This window comes from Sabethes cyaneus, chromosome 3 (genome assembly GCF_943734655.1).
Source record: "Sabethes cyaneus chromosome 3, idSabCyanKW18_F2, whole genome shotgun sequence".
Classification (NCBI taxonomy): domain Eukaryota; kingdom Metazoa; phylum Arthropoda; class Insecta; order Diptera; family Culicidae; genus Sabethes; species Sabethes cyaneus.
In genome coordinates this window covers 24486540-24512683 of record NC_071355.1, presented here as the reverse complement: position 1 = coordinate 24512683, position 26144 = coordinate 24486540, and the positions used below count along the sequence as shown (strand labels likewise).

The 26144-nt window shown below is 39.0% G+C and overlaps 1 protein-coding gene across 1 annotated transcript in view; it reads left to right on the top strand.

Annotated features, from left to right (window-relative positions):
• Positions 1-26144, top strand: part of LOC128739390 (probable cytochrome P450 4d14) — a 278111-nt gene that overhangs the window by 234891 nt on the left and 17076 nt on the right. The window contains exons 3-4 of the mRNA XM_053834873.1: positions 357-526; positions 18007-18217. Of these exons, the coding sequence (XP_053690848.1) occupies positions 357-526; positions 18007-18217 (381 nt within the window). The remainder of the gene's footprint in view (positions 1-356; positions 527-18006; positions 18218-26144) is intronic.

The window sequence follows — 26144 nt, the reverse complement described above, 5'->3', positions numbered from 1 at the left end:
AACGAAGGAAATTGAGTGCGGGAAGTGGGACGATTTCATTTACAGTACACTTCATTGTGGAACATGCTGTTTGTGTTGTGATTCGTGGAAACCTCAATTCACTTCGGTACACACTGGAGGGCGGGTTGAACGCTCGACCGAATATATTATGAATTCCAACTGGCTCTGGAACTGGAGCACAGTCATTAGCGAAACTTAAGACAGAGTTACGATATAATGCAGCTTCTTCATGATTTATTAATTTTTTTTAAATAAGAAAATTATAAACTTATACCTTCTATGCTATCATTAATCTACAAGAAAGTTGTATAATCCTATTAAGTAACACGTGCACTGTTTCTCTGTTCGATTTTCAGGCGAACTGGTAGGCTCCTCGCGTAAATTTCGAACCGACTTCCTGCAGGAGTGGCCCACACCGGGAACGGGGCCTTACTTCGACACCGCTTCGATTCCATCCAACATCACCGGTCTGGTGGGCAAAACCGTGATGCTGATTTGCAAAGTGAAAAACCTGGGCAACCGAACGGTAAGTTTCGTCTTTTGTTATTATGTACAACCAATAAAAAATTTAGTAGAAAAGGTAGTGCAAATAGCCAGCACTGATTGATCGATATTTTAGTGAATGGACTCGTCAGAATAAAATGTTATTATTGGCAGTTAGTACTTAAAGCCTTGAACTTAAAGTTCCATTTCTTCGTGCTAACTATGTTTTATTGCAATAAAACATTCGGAAAGGTGCCTAGCAAATTGCTAGCATATCATTAAAATGACCTAAGCATGAACTTACGTCATCTTTCTACTTTATTTTGTAATATTTGCTCAGCTTTCTTCAGGAGATGCAGCAGCAGCTCACATCAGACAGTGTGAATGACATAGTCTCTATGCATATCCATATTCATTCGGCCATATGCAAATAAAGTGACATTTATAGACACTGATAAGCTACATTAGTTACACTCGAGGGAGCTTGTATCCCAAGGCGGATAACTAACGTTATAAGCTAGGTGCATAATTTTGCACGTTTGGACAGGTTTATAAACCCTTTAAGGACGACGTAATGATTCTACAGAATTGTTCTGAGTTAATGTTTATAAGGATGACTGACGCGTCGCTTGAACAAGACACACACAGATAAAAGCCGTAAAAACCAGACAAAGTGGAATCAAGTCAATATTTCCGATTCTCATTTGAAAAACCAATCTTCTGTTCTTTCGTTCTTCTGTTCTTCTGTATTTCTGTACTTCTGTACTTCTGTTCTTCTGTTCTTCTGTTCTTCTGTTCTTCGGTTCTTCTGTTCTTCTGTTCTTCTGTTCTTCTGTTCTTCTGTTCTTCTGTTCTTCTGTTCTTCTGTTCTTCTGTTCTTCTGTTCTCCCAGTTCTTCTGTTCCCCCAGTTCTTCTGTTCTCCCAGTTCTTCTGTTCTCCCAGTTCTTCTGTTCTCCCAGTTCTTCTGTTCTCCCAGTTCTTCTGTTCTCCCAGTTCTTCTGTTCTCCTGGTTCTAATGATCTCCGAATTCTTCTGTTCTCCCGAAACTTCTGTACTTCCGGTTATTCTGTTCTGCCGGTTCTTATGATTTTCCAGTTCTTCGGTTTTCTTTTTTCTTCTTTTCTACCACTTCTTCTGTCTTCCTGGCTCTACCGATTCTGTTCTCCCGATTTTTCTGTACTTCCGGTTCTTCGATTCTGCCGGTTTTTCTAATCTTCCGGTTCTTAAGTTCTCTCGGTTCTTTGGTTCTCTCGGTTCTTTTGTGCTTCATCTACTTTTACAGTTCTTCTGTTCTTTTTGTTCTTCCGGTTTTTCTGTTCTCTTGGTTTTTCTATTCTTTTGATTATTCTGCCTTCAAATTATTCAGTGTTTCCAGATTTTCTGTTCCGTTTGTTCTCTCTTGTAAGTATTTTCTTGTTCTTGTTCCAAATATTTTTCTTTTCTTCTGTTCTTCGTATTCTTCTTTGCTGCTGTTCTACCTATTCTTCTATTATTTTGTTCTACATATTTGTATACGTTCTACGTATTCTTCTTTTCTTTGTTCTACGCATTCTACGTAATGTACTGTGCGTACTCCTGTACTCCTGTTCTCCCGGTTCTCTTCGGTTTTCTATGTTCTTCTGAACTGACGGTTCTTGAATTATCCCGGATCTTCTTTTCTCTTAGTTTTTTTGTTCTCTTGAGTTTTCTGTTTTCTTAGTTTATCTGTTCTTCCGATTATTCCGCTCTTCTGTTTTCCTAATTTATCTGCTCTCTAGGTTCTTTTATTCTTGCGGTTCTTCTGAGCTAACGATTCTTGTTTTGTCTCGCTTCTTCGTTCTTCTAGTTCGTCTGTTTTCCCAGTTCTTCTGTTCCTCCGTTCTTCTGATCTCGCGGTAGTTCGGTTCTCTCGTTTCTTCTGTTCTCCCTGTTCCATTGTTTTCTCTCTTCTTCCGTTATTCCAGTTCTTCTGTTCTCCCGAATCTTCTATTCTCCTACTTTTTCTATTCTCCCGGTTCTTCTAGTTCTTCTATTCTCTCGGTACTTCTATCTACCGATTCTTATGTTTCTTTCAGTTTTTCTGTTGCATCTATTCTGTCGGTTGTTCTGTTCACCCGATTCTTCTGTTCTCCCGGTTCTTCTGTTCTCTCGGTTCTTCTGGTCTTCGTATTCTTCTGTTCTCTAGATTCTTTTGTTCTCCGTATTATATTGTTCTTTACATTCTTCCGTGTATCCCCATCTAGCCCAAGTAGTGCTGGAGGCCGTTCAAAAGAAAAATATTCTTCTGTTTACCGTATTCTTCTGTTCTCCATTTTCTACTAGTCTCTAAATTCTTTTGTTCGTCGTATTTTTCTATTCTCCGTATTCTTCTGTTCTCCATATTCATCTGTTTGTACTTATTTTTGTGTTCTCTACTTTTTTCTGCTCTCCCAGCTCTTTTATTTTTCCGGTTCCTCTGTTATCTTTGCTGTTTTGATGTTTTGTTGTTGTTTCACGGCTCTTGTGTTGTCCCGGTTCTACTATTCTCCCGTTTTTCCCTCGATTTTTCTTTTCTTCAGGCTTTCTGCTTTCTCATTTTTTCTGTTCTCCCGGTCATTCCATTCTTCTGTTCTTCCGGTTCGTTAGCTCTTCTTCTTCTCCCATTTTTTCGATTCTTCTGTACTGGTCGGTTTTTCAAAGGTCTTCTGTTCTCCCGGTTGTGCTGCGAAAAATGTTAATGTTAAACAAAATAATTTCTGTAACCCAGTTGTTTTTAATACAATCGGCCACTTTTTGCGATAAGTAAATCAATTGCGTATAAATAGTTTCAAGTCCAATTTTAGGTCTAATCGAAATCCAAATATAGTTTCAAGTGCAATTTAAATCCAATTACAATTCAATTCAATACTCAATGTTCAATTTCAAGTCTATAATTTCAATTATGATTTTAATCCATTTTCAGATTTAATTTCATGTCCGATTTCAAATCCATTTTTAACTAATTTTCAAGCCCAACTTTAATTAAGTGACGGTGAAAAACTCCAAAGAAAAGTCGGAAAAGTATGTTCCGGAACATGGAAATTTTTTGAAATAATTTTTTTTCCTGTTTGTCATCTTTCTAATCTTTTAATGATCAAATTTTCAAGTTAACATTATTGGTTATTCCAGAGTTATGGCTGTAAAACTCGGTTTTCTTAACTATTTCTCTGATTTAAAAATTTATATCTCATGAACCAAACAGTTCCTTTTAAAAATGTTAGTAACTTTTCTTAGCAGATTAAGAGATGCGCGAGTCCATCAATGGATCTAAAGGTAACCCCTCGCCCCGCGCTGCTCTCCAGAAAAAGAAGCAAATAAGGAAAAATAACACACAAGCAGAAAAAAACGGAAAAGACGGAAAAAGCACAAAGAAAAGAGGAAGAATTCAAGAGAGAAAACCAATAAAAAGTGGCATGAAAAAGAGAAAACCGAAAAAGGGACAGAAAACGGGACATGAAAAAAAGTGAAAACGAAGAACACGGGAGAGAAAAGGAGGAGGAACGAGGTAAACACGAGGAGACTGGACCAAAAAAGATTAAGAACGAGTGAAAAAATGAGGAAAATACAGAAATTGAAGAAAATGAGGATAAACTGGACAGAATAAGAGAAAAGGCGGGACAAAAAGGGAGAAAAAACCGGATAGACAAGAAGGAAAAGGAAAGCAGAAACTACGGGAGCAGGAAAATAGAGAAAAAAGGGGAAAACGGAGCTGAAAAAATGGCGAGAAAAAATGGAAACGGAAGACAAAAGGGATAGACGGAAAGGAAAAACAGAGCATGACAGAAAAGGACAGGAAAAGCAGGAAGATAATAATGAGGAGGAGATGCAGGTGGTTTATAAGAGATAGAACGGAACAGACGAAAACGAAACATGGATATAAAATGTCGTTAAAAGTGAAAAAAGACGAGAACCGGTAGTGAAACATAGAAAAAGAGTTGAAACAGGACAGAAAATGACAAAAAACGAGACAAGAAGAGGAACGAAAAACGAACCTGAGAACGTGAAAAATCGGAAGAAAAAAGAACAGAGGAGAATCAGTACTCAGGAAAAATCAAGAAACGGAAGACGGAACAGAAAACAAGAGAAAACAGAAAATAAAACATTCTTCTTTTACGGGAAAGAAAAACCGAAAAGTGATGTGATGGAGTAAACGGAGAAACCTGGAATAAAAGATCAAATGGGATATAAAAGCAGAAAGATGAATCAAAGGTCGCGAAAATGGGACAAAATAAGATGAAAAGAAAAACAGTAGCCTGGACAACCGATTAGTTTGCATATCATTTTTCCCAGTTCATCCAATGTTCGTTCTTCGCAAAAAAACACATTTTCTCCCTCATTAACTGGAAAACGGAAGTAAAGAAAAATATACACTGAAGTCGCCTTTTACGCGAATTTTCACGCGGTTTGTTTTTTACGCCACTATTTTTACGCGAATTTCGGAATTTGCGCGGTTTTTTTAACGCGAATTTCGGAATTACCGCGGTTTTTTACGCGTATTTTGGAATTTAAGCGGCTTTTTTTACGCGAATTTCGGAATTTACGCGGTTTTTTTGACGCGAATTTCGGAATTTATGCGGTTTTGATTTACGCGGGACGTATCCTTCGCGTAAAAAGCGACTTGAGTGTAAAAACAAAAAGACGAAAACAAGGAAAACCAGAAAGAAACGGAAAAAAGGGAGTCAAAAACAGTATAAACATGACAGAAAAAAAGGCGAAAAAACGGGACAATAAGAAAAGGAAAAATGCAACAGACGTAGACAAAAAACTAGAAGCAAAGATATAAGAGTTATAAAAAGACAAAAACTAGAAACAAAAAAAAAGAGAAAAAGAGTAGAGAAAAGGTGGTAAACAGGAAAGAAAATAAAAAGCGAATGAAAAACATGAGGAAAAACAGGACTGAAATTAAGAAAAATGGGACAAGAACGAAGATAAATGGAACATTGAAACAGAAAAAAATAAAACTGGAGAAAAAGAGAACAAATGAATGGAAAGTGAGAGCAAAACCCAAGAAAACGGTACATAAGAGGAGCAAAAACGGAACAAAAAGTGGAGAAAAGGGACTGAAAAAGAGAAAAAACGGAATAACAAAGAGTTTAGTTACTTCGAGAAAATAAAACCAGGAATTTCAAATGTAATTTCGTGTAAAGTAGTAAAACTTCGTGTCTAATTTCGGCGTAATTCGATGTGCGGGTTGAAGTGCTACCTCAGGGTCAAATTAGTCCAAATTGAAGTCTAATTTAATGTCCAATACAATTAGAAATCGAATTTCAAGTCCAATTTTAAGCCGTTACACGAGCAAGTGGAATAGAAGAACCGGGAGAACCAAAGATTCGAATGAACAGAGGCACAGGGAGTGTTCTCCGGGACCGGGAGAACAGAAGAAGTGGAAGCACAGAATTATCGGTAGCACTGGCTCCAATTTCAACTTTGATTTTAAACCCAAATACACCCGAAAGTCCGACGTTTTTGACCTAATCGGCCGGTATTTTAGTGATTAATAATACGTAATCCTACGATTATTCCGTTTTAACCGGCAAAATTCTTCCTCCCAGAAGAAAGGTGCCCCACCTTTTTTTTATGTCTGGGCCTTCTAGTGCTCCTGGTTTTTCTGTTCTTCCACTTCTTCTGTTCCCCCGGTTCTTATATTCTCCTTGTGCTTCTGCTAATGCGAATCGTTGGTTCTCCCGGTCCTTCTATTCTGCTTGCTCGTTTCTCTGCTGTTTATTCCTTTTCAATTTTTTTCTTCAGCTGAGTTTTCTGGTTTAATACTTCTGTTTTCCACTCTTATTTTGAAGATTTTGTACGACTATTTCACTGTTTCAGTTTGACAACTTTTTTCCGTTCTGTTCTTGGATATTTACCAAACCTATTTAGAGCTACATTTGTTCAATTTGTTTAATAAAGTTATCCACCAGAAATTAGACACAAACTCAAATTTCAGACCTAGAACCCTAAATGCCCCGAAAAAACTCTGTCTCCAAATCTGATGACATGGGTCGTGAGCAACGTTAATTAAATAGTCGTCACCGGCAGCTACTGTCAAATTAAACATAAGTTTCCAAAAATTAATAACTTTCGCAGATTTCCGGGGCAAAAAACGGTCCCAGCTAAAATCCACCGCCTACCGATTTCGTGCCCGCCAGTTCTCAGCCAAAACCCGTTGAAACATATACTAGGAAATCTACCACCCCCACGATTAAAAATCCCGCCTTCTATTTCAACGTCAACATATTTATAATTAACAAAACAAGGCCTGCGGTGATGTAGCAGGAAGAGCAGGAGGCAATCCATTACGCAATACACTCCGCCCTGTCCCGAACTTCCACGTGATCATAGCCAACAGCGCGGTTTGACCTCGTCGAAGCTGATGGAAAAACGACACCGACAAAGCAGGTAATGTGGACGGACTCTCTTTATAATCGACCGCCTAAGGGACCCCGATTTGAATGCACCAATCAAAATCCTTTCTTTGACATCTGTACCTACCGACTCTGCTTCGCGGGAACCGATCGTCGGAACGGACAACTACATCTACATCTATGACCACAGTTTCCACACTGTCGAGCTTAGATCACGGCGTCAACAACGGTTCAAAAGTCAGCAGCACCGTTGCCCCGGAATGTCTCGAACGTAATCTGCAATATATTCCTCTCCAAAACGGATGTTTGCAATGGTGCCACCTAGGCAGAAGGCAGAAACAGCCGCGGGTATGTGGTTTTTGCTGTTTGCTGTTGAAACACAGGAATGGCTTCCTAACCGGTGTAGTTTCAACCCGGTGCCGGTCCGATGCTGCCATAAGCCTATGTGGCATTATAAGCCATTATAAGCATTTATGAGCTAAACAACGAACCACTTTTTCCGCATGCACGCTCAAACGGGGATAGCTCCGGCCGCGGTTAGGTACCATGCGCTGCGACTGTTTCCTTGTGAATAGAAACGTGTGCCATCTTCTCCTGTTGTGCCACGGCCAGCGATGCCTAGTTAGTCGTATGAAGAATGATTATGATTATCGTTCTAGACTACTAATTTTTATCCGTTTGGCCTGTGAACCCTGGAAAATGTTCACGCGGTTCATCGCTGCAGAGCAAAAGAGAGAGAGAGACAGAGCGGTTGCTTTTCACCGCCGCCGTTAGAATGATTAACAACTCCAGCAAACGATGCTATCTATGGTTATGGTTTAGGAAAGTAATATTAAAAGCAATGGTTGAAGTTATCCAACTAATGCGATAATCACACACTGGCTGGCTAGTAGTATCGATTAATTATTATTTCTCACACTTTCATCGAGCAGAGCCATTTCGTGGTAACGCGTATGGCGTCACCATTAGATGTGTGTTCGCATGTAATAAAGAAAATAATGGGTGTGAGAAAGAGTTTTTCGTGTTTATCATTGAATAAACGATATTTCGAAAAATAAGCTGTAATTGAAGGTTTGCGGACCATTGGAAAACAAAGTGTTTCAAGTTGCTTGGCATATGCGTGTTTTGATAACAGCTTTGGTGTCAAAGACATGATGCCCTCGTAATCGTTTCCGTATTCCGGTTTCATATCTTTTGCCTAACACTATTGTTATACTTCAATTACGTAGACTATTGTTATAATAAAACATTATAATTATATTAAGGTGTATCAGCAAAATAAGTTCATAGAAAACTCTACCAAATTTTCCTCCCAGCTAAATAATCAATTAGATCAACTTCATATTTTTGTGTTGATTTATTAATGAAGTCAGATATTTGAAAACCTATGTTGTGTTACTTTATGCTGCCTTTTCCTTCGTCTGAGAGATTATCATTGAAAAAATTAAATAAGCAGTGTTTTGCAACAGATAACTTTAGCACTCAAACATTGCACATAATAAGGACTATCGGCAAAGTTGTTTCGAATATATTCGAAAGCAGTTTGCAGGGACTCATCTACTATACACTGCTCCCCTGCGCCCAACTCCTAATGCAGACTCGTACTGTTAACAATCCTAGACCAGAAAAAGGCATCAGGATTCCTTTAAACATCGATAGTGACAAACGAGAAGCCCCAGGTGCTAGACCAAGAGGGTCTTATGCATCCGTCACATATTTCGTATCGAACACCAAATGACTATTATCTGTTCCTGTCTATGGCAAAAGATTCTCTGGTGACAAATTTGCAAGAAAAGAAGTGATTGGGATTAAAAAGCTCTATATAAGAGATAAAGAGAAGAATTATCATCGAGATGGCATCTAAATATCGAACCTGTCTTAATCGGATTATTCTAAGTATGCTGAAGAAAGCTTTCAATTTCATGCAAAAATAATGAATTTCTTTTCACTACACCTGTTGGTCTACTCTCTGAAAACTAAATCGGACATTGAAATAATGACACTGAATAATTCTGAATGGATTTTCACACGCATACCATTCGAATGATATATAGACCAATTGTATATATTTTATTTGAACATTGTTTGTATAGTTACCTAGTGAATCTTTCTCATGAAATTAAAAAATATTGTTAACTTCTTGCGAGCTTTTATGGAAAAAAATCCAAGCAAAACCTCTTCTTTATGTTTCAATTACACTTGTCAAGTGGGTATAGCAATGGAATCATCGTTTTGCTTTTTCGAAACGTCGCTAAGAAAATACTACTAATACTTTTTGGCGTAACTATTTAGGAAAACTGCAGTTTGCTCAATATAGCTTTATTGAAGGAAAATATTTGAAACAAAGGAAATCTTTCAAAATTATCGTACAAGATTGAACCGAAGAATCTATAAAGATTTGTATACAAGCATAGCTTTATGGATCTTCTAACAAAAATAATATTTAAAATTCGAAATTCTCCATTTTCTCAGAAAACTTTAAAGAAATTTTTCCGATTTTCTCATACATCACTCACAGTTACTACTAGTTTGAGCAAACTAGTAGTAGTAGCAACTGACCTGTAATGTTTTCATGTTAGACTTTTTCGCAATCTTTCTTTGTTTCTTAATGCAAGTTAATACCTCAAAGTTGGCATTCCGTGGCATCGAGCGGAGAATGCGTGCGTATTCGCGATATTGTGGGGAAATGAGATAAGCTTATTGAAGTTTTCCATCTTTAAAATTTCATTTCCACCATTCTTCCATTCTTCTATTTTTATATTCTTCCCTTCTTCCATTCTTCCATTCTTCCATTCTTCCATTCTTTCATTCTTCCATTCTTCCATTCTTCCATTCTTCCATTCTTCCATTCTTCCATTCTTCCATTCTTCCATTCTTCCATTCTTCCATTCTTCCATTCTTCCATTCCTCCATTATTCTAGTCTTCCAATCTTCACTCTTCCATTTTGGACAATTTATTGTGCTTCGATTCTTCGCGAACTTCTCTTGGACTCTTTTTGGACTTTTCTGACGGTTTTTGGATTTCTTTTGAACTCTTTGTCTACTCTACTTACTTTATTTTAGAACCTCTTACTAGCAAAAAACCTATCCCGTGACACTTGGTGAGATTCAGTGGTACCCGCGGTCTCTAACATCAACGAGTATCGAACTAATATTCCTATATTCCTTCCTTTTCCAGTGTAGTACAGCCTTTTGGTCGTGGCCGGTGTTGTTATTGGTCAATTTTCAACGAGTTGAATCAGTAGCACTTGCCAAATGAGAATGTCATGCTACTCCCAAGCACCATTCAATTGGTTCTTTCTGCAATCTTACTGGTTCTGCCAATCATGGAGTGCAACTACGGGCAGTCTACCCAAGCTATGCTAAGCTCTTCTTGCTCTATTTTAGGACATATTTTAGGTTCTTTTTGGTCTCATCGGTCCCTTTTCGGGCTTTTTTCGATTTTTTTAACTTTTTTAAAACAAAAAGATTGTTTTCAGAATCTACTTGGACTCTTCTTGAACTCTTTTAAGATTTTTTTTTGTTTTCGGGCCCTTTTTGGATTCATCTGGATTCTTTGGACTGTTCTAGGACCTATCGTGGACACCTTTTTATTTCTTTTTGGATTTTTTTTAATTCTTTTTGGATGTTTTAAACTTTTTTTTTGTCGTTTATTTTTGGACACTTCTGGCACTGGTTTAAATCTCGTTAGGCTCGTTAGGTTCTATTTGGACTCTTCGTCCTTTTCGTGACAACATTTTGTACTCTTCCAAAAGGGGTCTATTTTGGATTGATTTCAGGTTCCTCTAGGACTTGTCATGAAGTCTTTTTGGATTCCTTTAGCATGGATTTCTCTCTCTCTCTCTCTCTCTCTCTCTCTCTCTCTCTCTCTCTCTTTGGGCCCTGCTTTAGATTATTCGATTATTCTTGGTTCATTTTAGAGTTTTTTGAACCCTCCCTTTTTTGAAACCTCTTTTTGGAGACTTCTTGTACTCTTTTTAGTCTCCTTTTCGATTATTTCAGACTCCTGTGAGTCGTTTCGTGGACTCTTCTTAAACTTTTCTTGTTTTCTTTCTGGACTTGTCTTGAACTCTTCTTGGGTTCTTCATGGACTTTTCTTAAACTCCCCTTGAACTCTATTTGGTTCAACTCTTTTTGTTCTTTTATGGATTTAACTTGAACTTGAACTTATTCTGCATTCTTTACGGACTCTACTTACACTGGTTAAGGACCCTCACCGGGCTCTTTGTAAACTCTTTTATATCTTCCTAACTTGTTTTGGACTCCCTTTGGATTGTTTTCAAACACTTCTTGGTCTATTCTCCGATTCTTCTTCGATTCTTCTTGGACTCTTCTTAGACTCGTTTTGGAAGTTTATTGGGCTTTTCTTCGACTTTCGACTTCGAGTCCAAGTCGACAATCGGTTTGCACTCAGTTACAGAGTTAAACAGTTTGACTATTTTTGGATGCTTTTAGGACTTCTTTTACAGTCTTTTCGGAACCCAAAAAGAATTTTTCTAACCCTTCCTCAACTACTTTTAGATTTTTTATGACCTCTTTTAGACTTTTTGGACTCTACTTGGAATCTTCTTAAACAGTTTTTCGACTCTTCTTGGAATTGAACTCTTCTAAGACTCCTTTTGGACCCTTCGTGTACTCTTCTACTTCTTCTCTTCAACTTTTCTTGGACATGTTCTGAACTCTTCTTGGTGTCTTATTGGACTATTCATGAACTCTTTTTTGATTATTTTTGAATTGTTTTTGAACTGTTGTTGGACTCTTCCTGCAACGGTTTAAAATTCTCTTCGAGCTCTCTTTGATCTCTTATGCTCTTCTTAGACTCCTATTAGACTCTTTTTGGACTCTTCCAGGACTCTTTTAAGACTCTCCTTGAACTCTTATTGAACTCTATTTGAACTCATCTTGACTCACATTGGTCTGTTTTACTCTCTTTTTGGTTCTTTTTTGGATTTTGGAACTCTTTCCACGCTTACTTTAAATTTTTTAGATTATTTAGACTTTTTGGATATTTATTAGTAGACTCTAACACCGCTTAGAATCTGGCAGTTTTTGGATTCTTCTTTATCTTTAATTCTTCTTGGACTACTTTTGGACTGTTTTTAAACACCTTTTAAACTCTTCGTGCACTCTTCAAGATTTTTTCTTGGATACATTTTGGACGCTTCTCGATGTAACCTATTCTTGAACTCTTTTTTATTCTTATTGAATTGTTTTTGAGCAATTTTCGGACTTTTCTTGAACTCTTCTACCACTGGTTTAAGATTCTTTTCGGGATCGCTTTGGACACTACGATCTCTTTCCAAAATTCTTTTTGACTCTTTTTGTACTCTTTTTTAGACTCCTTTTGGACTGTTTCCAGACACTTATTAAATTCTATTTGAACTCTTCTTGGACTCTTCTTAAACTTTTCACGAACTCTTATTTGGCTCTTCATTGGCTCTTCTTAAATTATTTCTGGACTCTTCTTGAACCCTTTTTGGACTCTTTTAGCACTGTTTTACACTATTTTCAGGGCCTTTTTGAATTCTTAGGACTCCTTCCTGGCTCTTTTTGCATTTTTACCTTTGTCTATACCTATAAATAAGGATTTCTGTCTGTCTGTCTGTATGCTCCTTATAGAATCGAAAACTACTGAACCAACCGGCATGAAAATATGCATGTAGGGGTTTTTTGAGGCCAGGAAAGGTTTTAGTGATGGTTAGAAACCCCTTCCCCCACTAAGAGGGGGGGCTCCCACACACATGAAACAAAAATTTCTGCATAACTCGACAACTAATCAAGCAAATAGAACAAAATTTGCCATGTGGGTGTTTCCGGTGACAAGAATTTATTCCATGGTAAATTGAGACCCCTCCCCTCTTTATAAGGGGAATTAAAACTCCTCTCCTCTTTAAAAGGGGGGGCTTCCATACAAATTTCCTCATAACTCGAGAACTAATCAAGCAAATGGAACCAAATTTGGCATGTGAAGGTTTTCGAGGGCAAGAATATTTTCTATAGTAAATTAGGACCCCTCCCCACTTTAAGAGGGGGGGCTCCTGTACCAAAGAAACACAATTTTCCTCATAACTCGAGAACTAATCAAGCAAATGGAACCAAATTTGACACGTGGGTGTTTTTGGAGACAAAAATTTTTTCTATGATGAACTGGGACCCTTCCTCACTTTAGGAGGGGGGGGCACCTATACAAATGAAATACAAATTTCCTCATAACTCGAGAGCTAATCAAGCAAATGGAACCAAATTTGGCATGTGAAAGTTTTCGAGGGCAAGAATATTTTCTATGGTGAATTAGGACCCCTCCCAACTTTAAGAGAGGGGGCTCCTATACAAACGAAATACAAATTTCCTCATAACTCAAGAACTAATCAAGCAAATGGAACCAAATTTGACACGTGGGTGTTTTTGGAGACCAAAATTTTTTCTATGATGAACTGGGACCCCTCTTCACTTTAGGAGGGGGGGCTCCTATACAAATGAAATACAAATTTCCTCATAACTCGAGAGTTAATCAAGCAAATGAAACCAAATTTGGCATGTGAAAGTTCTCGGGGGTAAGAATATTTTCTATGGTGAATTAGGACCCCTCCCAACTTTAAGAGAGGGGGCTCCTATACAAACGAAATACAAATTTCCTCATAACTCGAGAACTAATCAAGCAAATGGAACCATATTTGGCACGTGGGTGTTTTTGGAGACAAAAATTTTTTCTATGATGAATTGGGACCCCTACCCACTTTAGGAGGGGGGGCTCCTAAACAAATGAAATACAAATTTCCTCATAACTCGAGAACTAATCAAGCAAATAGAACCAAATTTGACATGTAAGTGATTTTGGACGCAAGATTTTTTTCTATGGTGAATTGAGACCCCTCTCTTCTTTAGAAAGCGAGTTATGGCCCATCTCCCCTTTAAGAGGGTGGGGTTCCATACAAATGAAATGCAAATTTCCTTATAACTTGAGAACTAATCAAGCAAATGGAACCAAATTTGGCATGTGGGAGATTTTGGAGTCTTGAATTCATTTTACGATAGTTAGAGACCTCTCACCCCTGTGGTAGGGGGATATGGACTCTCATACAAATAAAACAGAAATTTTTGCGAAACTCAAAAACTAATCGAACTCGAGAAATTCGAGACTCTTCCATAAAACATTAGTCAATACAAGACCACAAAAACTATCTATAATAATACTAGATCATTCAGGACGAGACGGTCGCGAGTGTTGCCGGTGACCCGCCATCGGAAGCGCCGTCCACTGGGAGGCTTGCAAAACTCGAGATTGTGACAAAGATCATCCGAGATTCATGATTTATGTACAACACAGGTTAATTTGTGGCAATACGAAGTTTGTCGGGTCAGCTAGTTATACTATAACAAAGGTTTAAAAATTGGTCGAAAAACACGAAATTGATCCGAGGCCAAGTCACATATACCAATCGATAGGGTTCGACGATTTGAGCAATGGCTGTGTGTGTGTGTGTGTGTGTGTGTGTGTGTGTGTGTGTGTGTGTGTGTGTGTGTGTGTGTGTGTGTGTGTGTGTGTGTGTGTGTGTGTGTGTGTGTGTGTGTGTGTGTGTGTGTGTGTGTGTGTGTGTGTGTGTGTGTGTGTGTGTGTGTGTGTGTGTGTGTGTGTGTGTGTGTGTGTGTGTGTGTGTGTATGTGTAATGATTTTTTCTATCGCCTGTTTTTAATTCTTTTTAGGCTCTTTGGATTGTTTTCAGCCTCTTCATGGAATCTTCTTAGATTTTGGACTATTCTTGAGCTCTTCTTGGAATCCTCTGAAATCTTTTGTTGACTCTTTTAGAACTTTTCTTGGACACATTTTGGACTCTTCTTGATGTCTTCTTGGACTACTCTTGAACTCCTTTTTGATTCTTTTTAAATTATTTTTGTACTGCTTTTGGACATTTTTCGGACTCTTCTTTCACTGGTTTAAGACTATCTTCGGAGTCTCTTTGGACTCTACGTTCTCTGTTCGAACTTCTTTGTTGACTCTTTTTAAATTCCTTTTAGATTGTTTCCAAAAACTTTTTGAACTCGTCTTGAACTTTTCTTGGACTCTTCTTAGGCTGTTCAGGGACTATTCTTGGATTCTTATTGGACTTTTATTTGACTTTTATTCGTCGGCTCTTCTTGGATTCTTCTTGAACTCTTGCTGGACTCTGCTTGGATTCTTCTTGAAATCTTCATAGACTATTTTATTTCGTTGTTTGAACCATCGTGCGATTATAATTCAAGGTTTTAGGTCATTACAAATATTTAAAAAAGTTTTTGTCCTCCCGGTGTTGGACCGCTGAAGGGAGGGGGGCGAAAAAAAACAAAGAGATTTTTTTAATCGAGCAAAAAAATGTGGGTTTTAAGTATTTTTACTTAAAGTTTCAACGTGAAAACCAAATCTATTCTTTCTTTTAATATATACGTTATTAGTTTCCATGCAAAAATCTACGAAAAATAAGACAAAAATGAAAGAAATTTTTTTGGACGATTTTTGGAAATTTCATTGATTGAATTTCCATTTCTGTTTCGTGCTAGAAGCGCTAACTCAACTCGTACGCTCATTTTTTGAGTTTTTCAGGTTGTAGAGCCCACAGACAATTGATTTTATATAAAAAACTTACCTCATATTCTACAAATTATTTTTTTGCCCCCCGATTTTTCAAACCAATTTGCAAGGGAGTGACATAAACTAAAAAATAATTTGCAATGGCCGTATTGATTTTTCTCGGTGATGGAATACTTAGGCTCCATCACCGAGAAAATTCAATAAAACCCTGAATTTTTTCTTCATAGACTATTCTGGAACTTTACTTAGGTTCCACTTAAACTCTTTTAGTACTGTTTTTACACTATTTTCGGGTGTTTTTTAAATTCACCGAACTCTTTCCTGCCTTTTTTTAATTATTTAACTCTAATTAGACTTTTTGGATAATTTTAACGCTCTTCTACGAATCTTCTTATACAGTTCTTGGGCTCTTCTTGATCTCTTCTTGGATTTTGCTTGGACTATTCTTAGACTCCTCTTGAACCATTCGTGCACTCTTTTAGAACTTTTCTTGGACACATTTTGGACGCTTCTTGATGTGTTTTTTGACCGTTAATTCAATTTTTGACTATTTTTTAATTGTTTTTGGAGACTTTTTTTAGGCTCTTCTTGCACTAAGTTAAGACTCTATTGGGCTTTCTTGGACTTTTTATAAGACCTCTTTTCGAACTTATTTGTCGACTGTTTTTATGCTTTATTTAAACTCCTTTTGAATTGTTTGCAAACACTTTTTGAACTCTTCTTGGACTCTTCATACACTTTTCAAGGAATTTTCTTGAACTCTTGTTGGACTCTTCTTAAGCCTTTCATAGACTCTTCTTGGACTCTACTTGGACTCATCTTAGACTCTACTTGGACTTTTTAGACTCTTTTCATACATTTCTCGGGTTCGTTCTAGGCCTCTAAGAATCAGGTTATGAGCTCAAATAGTTTAATAACGCTCTGCAGAAAGCGTGTTTTTCACTGCAAGCTGGTTTTACTGCCACCGGCATAATTTAATGAAACTTTTCGCTGCAAAGCTTTAAATCGTACAACTAGCTCTGATAAAAAACTAAATCATTCAAAGCTGACTTTTGTTAACTTGAAAATACATCCGTGAGCAGAAAAATTATAGTTTTACTGTCAAATCATCCTGCTTTGGTTTATAGCGACCATTATAAAATATTCCATACAATAATTAATAAATTTTTAACAGTCTTCGTAGTTGTGCGACATATGCGCATTAAATTTTTGTCGTGGATATTAATAAGACAGGCGGATGAAATCAACGCGTCATCGCAACATTGCAATTTTTGAAATTAATCGATCTTAATTTGTAGCAAAATCATTTTATTTGCTTCCTGTGACATGAAAACTGGTTGATAATAACTTTCACTTTTTCTTGCTTTTCATGATTTTGCGGTGAATAATCCATATTTAGATGTGGGCAACATCTCAAGTACGGCCATGAACTCTTGAACAGCCAAATGAACTCTGCTACAAAGCAGATACCAGTCAAAGCATGTGAATAAATAAAATTAGTTTTTGGCACATTTCCTTTTATGTGCTGTGATGTTTTATGGTGCCCACATCATCATCATATGGTTTAGAATAGGCACCATTTCCACCGTCGGACACTGGGCGGACAGGAACAATTGAGCAATTATTTGGCAAATAATATGCCCATAAAGATACAGTAAAGACTCATCCGTTCGATTTCGTGTTTCGAACCAGATGGGTCCGTGTTCGCATATCCCATTGACAAGAGGAGGCTTTTGTCCACCGTAAATAAATCCGGAGGAAGTTTTCCAATAAAAGCTGCTGTCAATCGAATCAGCAAAGCTGTTTTTCCCCATTCGGTCGGTGGTAATTTCGGTCCGTGGGGGGCGATATTTTTACCCCAACTCCGGCGGCGGCGCAGAGATGTGCCACTTTTGTGTCAGCGAGAAAAAGCGAAGCTTTGAAATCAAAGAATCCCACACGCCCAACGTGCCATAAACGTGCTGGCTGCTGCAAATGGCTGGGAGTCAGCCAAGATCGAGAGAAAGATTAGGCTGAAATAAAGGCGTTTTCCCAGTGCCAATTAAGATTCTATCGTTAGCCGACTTCAACTGTCTTCAAGCTTTCCGCAATCTACGGTGTAGTATCTTTTCGGTTTTATTCTGCAGGCGTCTGTTCCGCATCATACAAGAACACAACCGCTCGCCGGGTCCGCCCGCCAGCCCGCCCGCAGGGTTCGCTACCACCGACTCGGAATAAGAATGAAAACGTGAAGCTTAACGTTATTGTCGATTTTTAATTAAGACATCACAAACCGAGTCCCATCTTAAGATGTCATAAGCAGAGGGATTAATCGGCGTGGCTAACAGACTGAAATGGTAGAAAATAGAATGACTGTGTAATCTCTAGCAGTTTCAGCAGCGTAACGGAGCTGAAAGTTCACCGTCGAAAACAGTTGGAAGTGGCAATTGAGGGATAAAAGGATCTTTCCTTTATTCAGCCACGCTGCACTAAACCAATTAGAAACGTCTTTAAAATTATCTGGAATCAACTCATTTACATTTCAGTACACAGCCACTTAAAGCGAATTTTTGCGTCGTTTCTTTTGGTTGTAAAAGCAATATCAATTTTCCTCATTCCAGGTATCCTGGGTGCGCCATCGGGATATCCATCTGCTGACGGTGGGCCGGTACACGTACACCTCCGACCAGCGCTTCGAAGCAATGCACTCACCCCACACCGAGGAGTGGACCCTGAGGATACGATACGCCCAGCGGAAGGACTCCGGCATCTACGAGTGCCAGATATCGACAACACCTCCGATTGGGCACTTTGTCTATCTGACGGTAGTAGGTGAGTATTCCATCTGATTTCATTGGACGTTATTGTTTCAGTATGCTTGCTTTCTTAGGTAAAGCGCTAAGGTGCTTTCTGGATAATTGAAAAGGATGAGAAAGTATGTTGATTGAAATATCCGCAGCAAATTTTAATGTTGATCTTTGTTCAACAATGTACACAGAGTAATGCAAACAACAAAAACTTAGCAATATTAAATCTTCGAAGAGTAACTTTTTAGCCGCAAGTAAACAGCCAGAGGCGTGATATTCTCTAGAAGGATAACTTGGAATGTTTCTCTGATGCGAACGAAAAAGTTTTCTTGCAAGAGTTGTTTCAATCGATCGGCTGCTGCTTCTGCTGAGCCAGCAGCACACAGTGATTCAAACATACAAACATACTTTTCTGGTTCAACTAGTTTTGGATAACAGAAATCCTTTTGCTTTTTTTTTGGTTTGCTAATAAATAAAATCGTTCGAATGACTGCACCAGTTTTATCTAAAGTAGTTTCACGGTCGAATCCCATTTCTCATCTCTTCTTGACCTTCCTGCTCTCGTTGCACGCACTCGACCGTCACCACTGCGCTGCGCCGCTTCGGGGGGAGGTCATCTTCTACGTCAAGAACCAGTGACAGAGATCAACGGTGGGCCGGATTTATATATCAATCGTGGTTCGACAATAAATCTCACTTGCATCGTCAAGTACGCCCCCGAGCCTCCTCCGGCTGTCATCTGGAAGCACAACCGAGATGTAAGTAACTGAATGCATTCAGAGATAGATGCGAATTCTCACCGGTGATATCGTCTTTGTATTTCATTCTTTTCTTTGCCTCAATCCAGGATATCAATTTCGATTCGCCTCGAGGTGGCATCTCGCTGGTAACCGAAAAGGGTGTACTAACATCCAGCAGGCTGCTGGTCCAGAAAGCGATTTCCAGCGATTCCGGGCTGTACACGTGCGAACCCTCCAATGCCAATCCGGCTTCGATCCGGGTGCACATACTGAATGGTAGGTATCGCGCCCAGGCCCCTCGGTTGACCTACCTACTCTCCCCTTGGCACATCCTACTAGTACTGTGTCCCCCTTCGTTTCAGGAGAACACCCAGCGGCGATGCATCACGGCATGTCGACCATCCTGGCCGGACCCAGCTTAGTGGTGTTCGTGCTGTCCTGCATACTGCTCTACTATCACCACAGCATCCGGTGGAAACATCCGCTGACGTAGTAATCTGTCCATCATAGGCACCATCTCAAATCTCCCACTACTGTACTTTCACCGTCACACAAACACACTCACACAAACTTTTGTACAGCCACAATTGAAGCAGAAAAAGATGAAATTACCGATTTAACTACAAACCAAACCGTATCTTCATCCCTACAAGTAGGTAACGAAAAGGAAAAAAAAATTGCAACCCAAGCTGGTCCTCTACCCAAAAGCCAGGTTGAACTGTTGAGCATCCGTTTAGATGTGTCAAAAATCTAATAGTTGAAGACTTAGGATAAATATTTAAGCAAAGTTTTTATATACATATGTGTGTGCGTGTACGTATGAGTGTATGGGGATCCAGCCACAACTGACGGCACATAATGGAGCACAAAGCTGCTGTGTACAGGATCTGTGAACTGTGTATGTGCCCCACAGTGCCGGAGGCACAGATCAAAACCGTAACGAGCGCAAATGAGCAAATGTTTGACGATACATAATTTGTTTTCCATTTCAATCAAGTGTGAAATCGAATTAAAAATACTAAACAAAAGACCTCCGACGAACAAAAGGGAGGGTTACATTAAAGCGATTAATTACACGCAATTAATTGAGAATACAACTGGCGTTGACGCTGGGTACTGTTGTAGTGAAGAGTGATTACTGAAAGTGGATAGCGATACATTGGATGTGTGAAAGTGGTGCGTGACTTTTAATTTAATTTACGACTCCAGCGGGAGAGCTGGTTTGCGGAAAAGTGGGTGTGATGTCAAATGTCATCGCACAATTGCGCGCTAAACGCACTCAGAATAATTTGTTTCAATTTAGTCCTATGAATAACACGTTTTCCAGTGGGAGTACCCTTGAGCTCTTCTAGCTTGTGCATTATGTTATTTCTGTTCGATGTAATTAGGAAGAAGTAAACCGCCGGCAGGATCGTGGGATCGTATTTTCTTTCAATTGACTTTGACGGTCGCTATCGGAATGATTGCTGTTTTATAATCGTCGAAACTAGAGTGTGCTCTAACAAAGCGAGTGTAGTGCGAGTCTGCGAAATGCCCGGAGCCAACCAAATGGTGTATATCATATATGCACAATTAAATTAGAGTGATATGTTGGTACTGGTTGGAGAATCAATTTGTTCGGTAATTAAAATTTGTATTTTATTATGTTTGCGAATTACCGCGCTATGATTGTGTTATCTTCTTTTTATTGTGTTTGTTGATTGAATTGTAATTGGATTTTGACGACATTAGTGTTCTCTCTGGCCTGTCAGTTTCATAATTGATGAACTGATAGTTTTGCGAATGATTTGCCATTCATTTTTCTAGCTAGTATAAATAATTCAATAATCAGTGATTCGAGCGCTTTTCACCATACAGACATGCTATTCAAACACTACCAGTGATCAAGCTATTTTTCGCTTAGATGAAGGGGAGGAAAATATTCAATTACGCTAAGCGAAGAGAGCTGATAATATTCTATTACAATTTTTCTGCGATGCTCACTTATTCTTATAGGAAAAAGATGAGTATAAAAATGCATGTTATCTTCGATTCTAAATTGAGTCATTTCTACTTTATATCATAGTTTAAGCTGAAAGCTTTTGATGTCTTATAAAATGAAACCAACGACAAACGATTCTTGCTGTCAATTTTTGTTCTCCAGTTCAATGCCATCATTCTTTCTGCGCCCTAATTTACTCGGGCAAGTCCTGTTTTCGTGTGGGTTGTCTTGCTGTCCGGATTTTTTTTTTCCATGTAGGGTATTTTTATCACTGCGACCATTTGTTTGATCTATTGTGATATATCCCCCATTTTACTATAGCTATGTTGTCAAGATGACGCACCACTATTAGAAGCGACCGTCATTGTTTGACTAATAGCATTTGTCCAGTCCGATGATACATTTCGGATAAAGTGCACTACCGTACTGGGAATTGTTCTCCAAATATCAAAGGGTTTTAACAGCCCTCTGTCGAAGAACCTTAATCTTTTATTAAAAATTGCCGGACATCGGCATAACAGGTGTTCCGAGTCATCTTTTTCTATGCCACATAAGCGACACATATCATCTTGAAATTTTCCCATAAGCTTCAGATGATAGCGGCTCGGACAATGTCCTGTTATTAGACCAGTATAGATGCTTAGATCTTTCTTTGAAAGCTCCAGTATTTTGCGAGTCATGGAAACTGAATGTCTGAATGTCATGGATTTGAATGTCTATAGTTTCTGCGCAAGCACACAGTAGAACACTCTAGAGTTGCTTGAATTTCAGCTTGGAACACAGTTGGCCATCTACCCACAGAAATTGACATGTCTATTCCTAGGTCAATTACTCCTGCTCCCACTTAGTTTTCCATTTTTGAACCATCTGTGTAAACAACCGTCGAGCCTTGGTGAAGATCGGGACCACCGTCTTCCCAGGAATCACGCCTAGGCTCAAATACACGAAAAATTCGGTCAAAGTTGTATTTTTTCGCCATACAGTCTTCATTATTGATTACCAGAGGATTAATACTAATAGTCTTTAGAATACTGAGATGACCTGTAAGACCACCATCATATACCACCATCATAGGTTCATAGATCTTTTGATCCTCAGAGCACTCTTTTTAGCTTCTAATTGTATGAACTGATGCAGTGGAAGCATATAAAGTAAAGCATCCAATGCCTTCGACGGTGTACTTCTCATTGCACCTGTTATTGAGAGAGTAGCTAGCCTTTGAAGTCTTTCTAGCTTTTTCTGAATAGCTTTCTCTTTTGTTTTTGGCCACCAGACCAACGAGGCATAAGTAATCCTGGGCTTCACAATAGCCGAATAGATCCACTGGATCATCTATGGTTTCAGTCCCCATTGCTTACCAAAAGTTCTTTTGCATATCCATAGAGCATTTGTAGCTTTGTTTACAGCTTGTTCTAGATGTGTATTCCAATTGAGTTGTCTGTCAAGAAATACTCCAAGGTATTTGACTGTGTCTGAAAGTTTCAAGAGTGTTCCTTTCAAACTTATGTTACTCATTGTAACTTTTTTCCTTCTCGTAAATGGTATGATAGTAGTTTTATTGGCATTAATGTTGAGGCTCTGTCTATCACACCATGATGAAACAAAATTCAAAGCAATTTGCATTTAGTCGGCGATGATAGAATCAAATTTCCCACGAACAATTACGACTATATCATCTGCGAAGCCAATTATTTCAACGCCTAAGGTTGTCAACTGTTGAAGAAGATCATCAACTATTAAAGGCCACAATAGAGGTGATATTACGTCTCCTTGTGGGCACCCTTTCATTGCTCTAACGCTAGTGGATGTACTTCCAAGTTTTGCTGATATATCTCGTATATAACATTTCGCCAATCCAGTGGATAACGGATACATCGAAACCACGTTTCATCATAGCCGCTATCATTGAACTATGGGATGAGTTATCAAAGGCGCCTTCTATATCTAGGAAGGCTGCTAGTGATATTTCTTTCGCTTCAAAAGACTTTTCTAGTTTCCTTACAACCGTATGCAATGCTGTTACTGAAGATTTACCTTCTAGATAAGCAAATTGATATTTGCTCAGAGGGACGAAAGGCTTGCACAGACGAAAGGCTTATCGGCCTAAAGGACTTTGGTGAAGTCTTGTCCTTTTTATTGGCCTTCGGGATAAAATTGACCCGCACTTGTCGCCATGCTGCTGGAATATGGCCTAGTATCAGGCTGGACTGATAAAGGTTTGTCAGAGTAGGTGTTAAAAACGCCTTGCCCTTCTGTAGTAGTACAGGAAAGATTCCATCCCTACCCGGTGTTTTGAAGGGTTCAAAGGAGTCAATCGCCCATTCCACTTTGCTTCTCGTAAAAATTTTTTGGGCCAAAGTGCATGCATCATTCCAGTTTCTGTCTAGCCCAGTTATTTCATTCACTATTTCATGAATGTCTGTCCTGGTTTCAAGAGTTACAGTTCTCAATGCCGATGTACTTTGGTCTTCGTATGAGTTAATGACTGAGCAGGGAAAATGTGCTTTCATCATTAGCTCTAATGTTTCTTTAGTAGATTTAGTAAAAGAGCCATCCTCTTTTTTCAAGGTGCCTAACCCATTTGAATGATCTTTAGCGAGGATTTTCTGCAATCTTGCTGTTACTGGAGTATTTTCAATGTTCTCACATGTATGCCTCCAGTGTATCCTCTTTGATCTCCGTATTTCCTTATTATAGGCAGTGAGGGATTGCTTATATGCTTCCCACTGTTGTGTCCGTTTGACCTGGTTGAACAGTTTCCGAGTTTTCTTCCTAAATTTATCTAAGGTTTTGTTCCACCAAGGCACATCTCTATTAGTAGAGCGTTCCTTTGTAGAACAGCTTTTATGATACGCTTGTAGAATCAGGCTTGAAAGTTGCGTTGAGTTGTTTTCTAGCTCTTCATACGTTTTTGAGCAACCTTTCAAGCTATTGACTCCTACTTTGAGATTCAAATCATATTGCTCCTAGTTTGTTTTCCTAGGATCTCTTATAATTTCCTTCAGTTGTTGACTATTCCAGGCTAATAAGATGCGTAAATTCTATTAGAAGGTGAATTAATCACGTAAGGGACCGAAGCCCGATGTGTGTAGGGACGAGGATGGAAATATGGCCACAAACGAGCAGTTCTTCGATGAGCATTTCAACGGCGAAGAGCAACAGAAGAAGATGCAACGGAAGCCAACCTAGGGGTGCCTACAAACGCACGGTTTCCGACCTCGAAGAGATCCAGCAAGAAATCGGTCAGCTGAAGCCGCTGGAAAGGACTAGTTCTCTGCAAAGCTCTTCAATGGCCAAGAACCACAAGCAACGGCACTTCATTGGATAATTTCAAGCATATGGAAAGAAGCGAAACTATCGGAGCAGTGGATGGAAGGTGTAACCTGTCCCATCTACAAAAACGGCGATTGACTAGATTGCTGTAACCAGTGATTACCACGGCATTACGCTGGTCAACGCCGCCTACAAGGTGCTCTCCTAAACTTTGTTGCGTCGTATATCCCCAATAGCAAGAGAATTCGTAGGGCAGCAAGTGGGTTTTATGGGGGCCCGTGCTATTACGAATCAAATTTTCACTTTCCAACAAATCCTCCAGTAATATTGAAAGTACAACGTGCCCACGCGTCATATTTTTGTGGGTTTCAGGGCAGCATACGATACAATCGAGTGCGAACAACTATGGCCGATAATGTGCGAGATTGAATTTCAGGATTTCGCTGCTAATTAAAGTTACCATAGAGTGAGTGTTGCGATATGTGCGTATTTCGGAGGCATTCTCGAGTCCTTTTGTAACACGCAGAGGATTGCTGAGATTGGCTGAACTGCATGTTACTTAACATTTCCATTAAAGGTATGGCGTATAGTCTGACGAACTGGCACCAAAACGAGAGGAACGATCTTCCGCAAAAGGAGCTAACTCCAAGCCTTCGCAGATACCATCATTACTAGAAATTTTTGGAAAATGGAGGCAATCTACGTCAGTCTAAAAACGTAGGTTAGAAAGATTGTGCTAAGAATCGATGTTTCGAAGTCCAAATATATGAGAAATGGAGGCTCAAAACAGGACAAAGTTCACCTCTCACGGACAGTGACTATTGTCGGCGATGAATTGGAAGTGGTTGACGCGTTCATATATTTGGGATCTTCTGTCACCGCTGATGAAACAACGAGTAAAGAAGTTCAACAACGCATTCAAGCTTGAAGGCAAGATCCAGAAGCATGCGGCACCCCAGAAAGTTGTTGATATACAAAACGCTAATATAACCGGTAGTCCTTTATGGTCTTGAGAATGTAACCTTTCTTACGATGATTTCACTTACCGTATTTGAATCCAAGGTGTTGCAGATTATTTTTAGCAGAGAGCACTTGAAAAAAGGTTGCTCAAAGGACTGTCACTTTCAAGATGGTATGGAAAGTAGCGCAGAACTGACTCACTACGTGGCGCTAGTGTATATGGTCGGACTCGATTATCCGTTACCGTTATCAGTTATCAATTACTCTTCCTTATCTAATTTCCGATCTTCCCCTGGCACGTCTTGTCCCACTTTATTTGAATACTATAAAGCATTTTTGTTTGTTAATTCCTGCTGCCGTCCCCTTCGGCGACACCGTTATGAAAAATTAAAGAATGGTGGCTGAAGTGCATTAGTATACACCAAAAACCTGCAAAGACGCTGAATTGCAGGCATTGGTCCATGAGGATCCATGCAAAATGCAAGAAGAACTTGTTACTACATTAAAAGTTACCCGTCAAGCCATTTCCAAGATGTTCCATGCATTCGTAAAGAATTCAAGGGATTTTGAACGTTAGTTTTTCGTCCGCAAAAAGAAAGTACTGTGGGGATCGCCCCCACATGTCATGCTTCTACATCGTCAGGTCGGCTAGATATTCACACTGCCGTGGTTACAATTACCTCATGGTTACAATTAACGTGGTTACAAGTAAAAACTCTAAAGCCACTTGGTTTTGTTTGAATTTTAATGCGGTATGAATAGTTTTATCATGGTGTTGCTCAATACCAAGTTGACCCAAGTAAAAACTACTTACCAAACCATAATAAAACTGATAATGAATCAAATTTATTGTGGTTGCTTATATTACCACGATAAAATTGGTTGGCTGCGCCATATCCCTTATAAATTTACGATAAGTGAGGCGTAGCAATACAATATGGCGCACCTGGCTTGGCATGCTCTTTTCGCAACAATTTTGCTCTTTAGATTAGTGCATC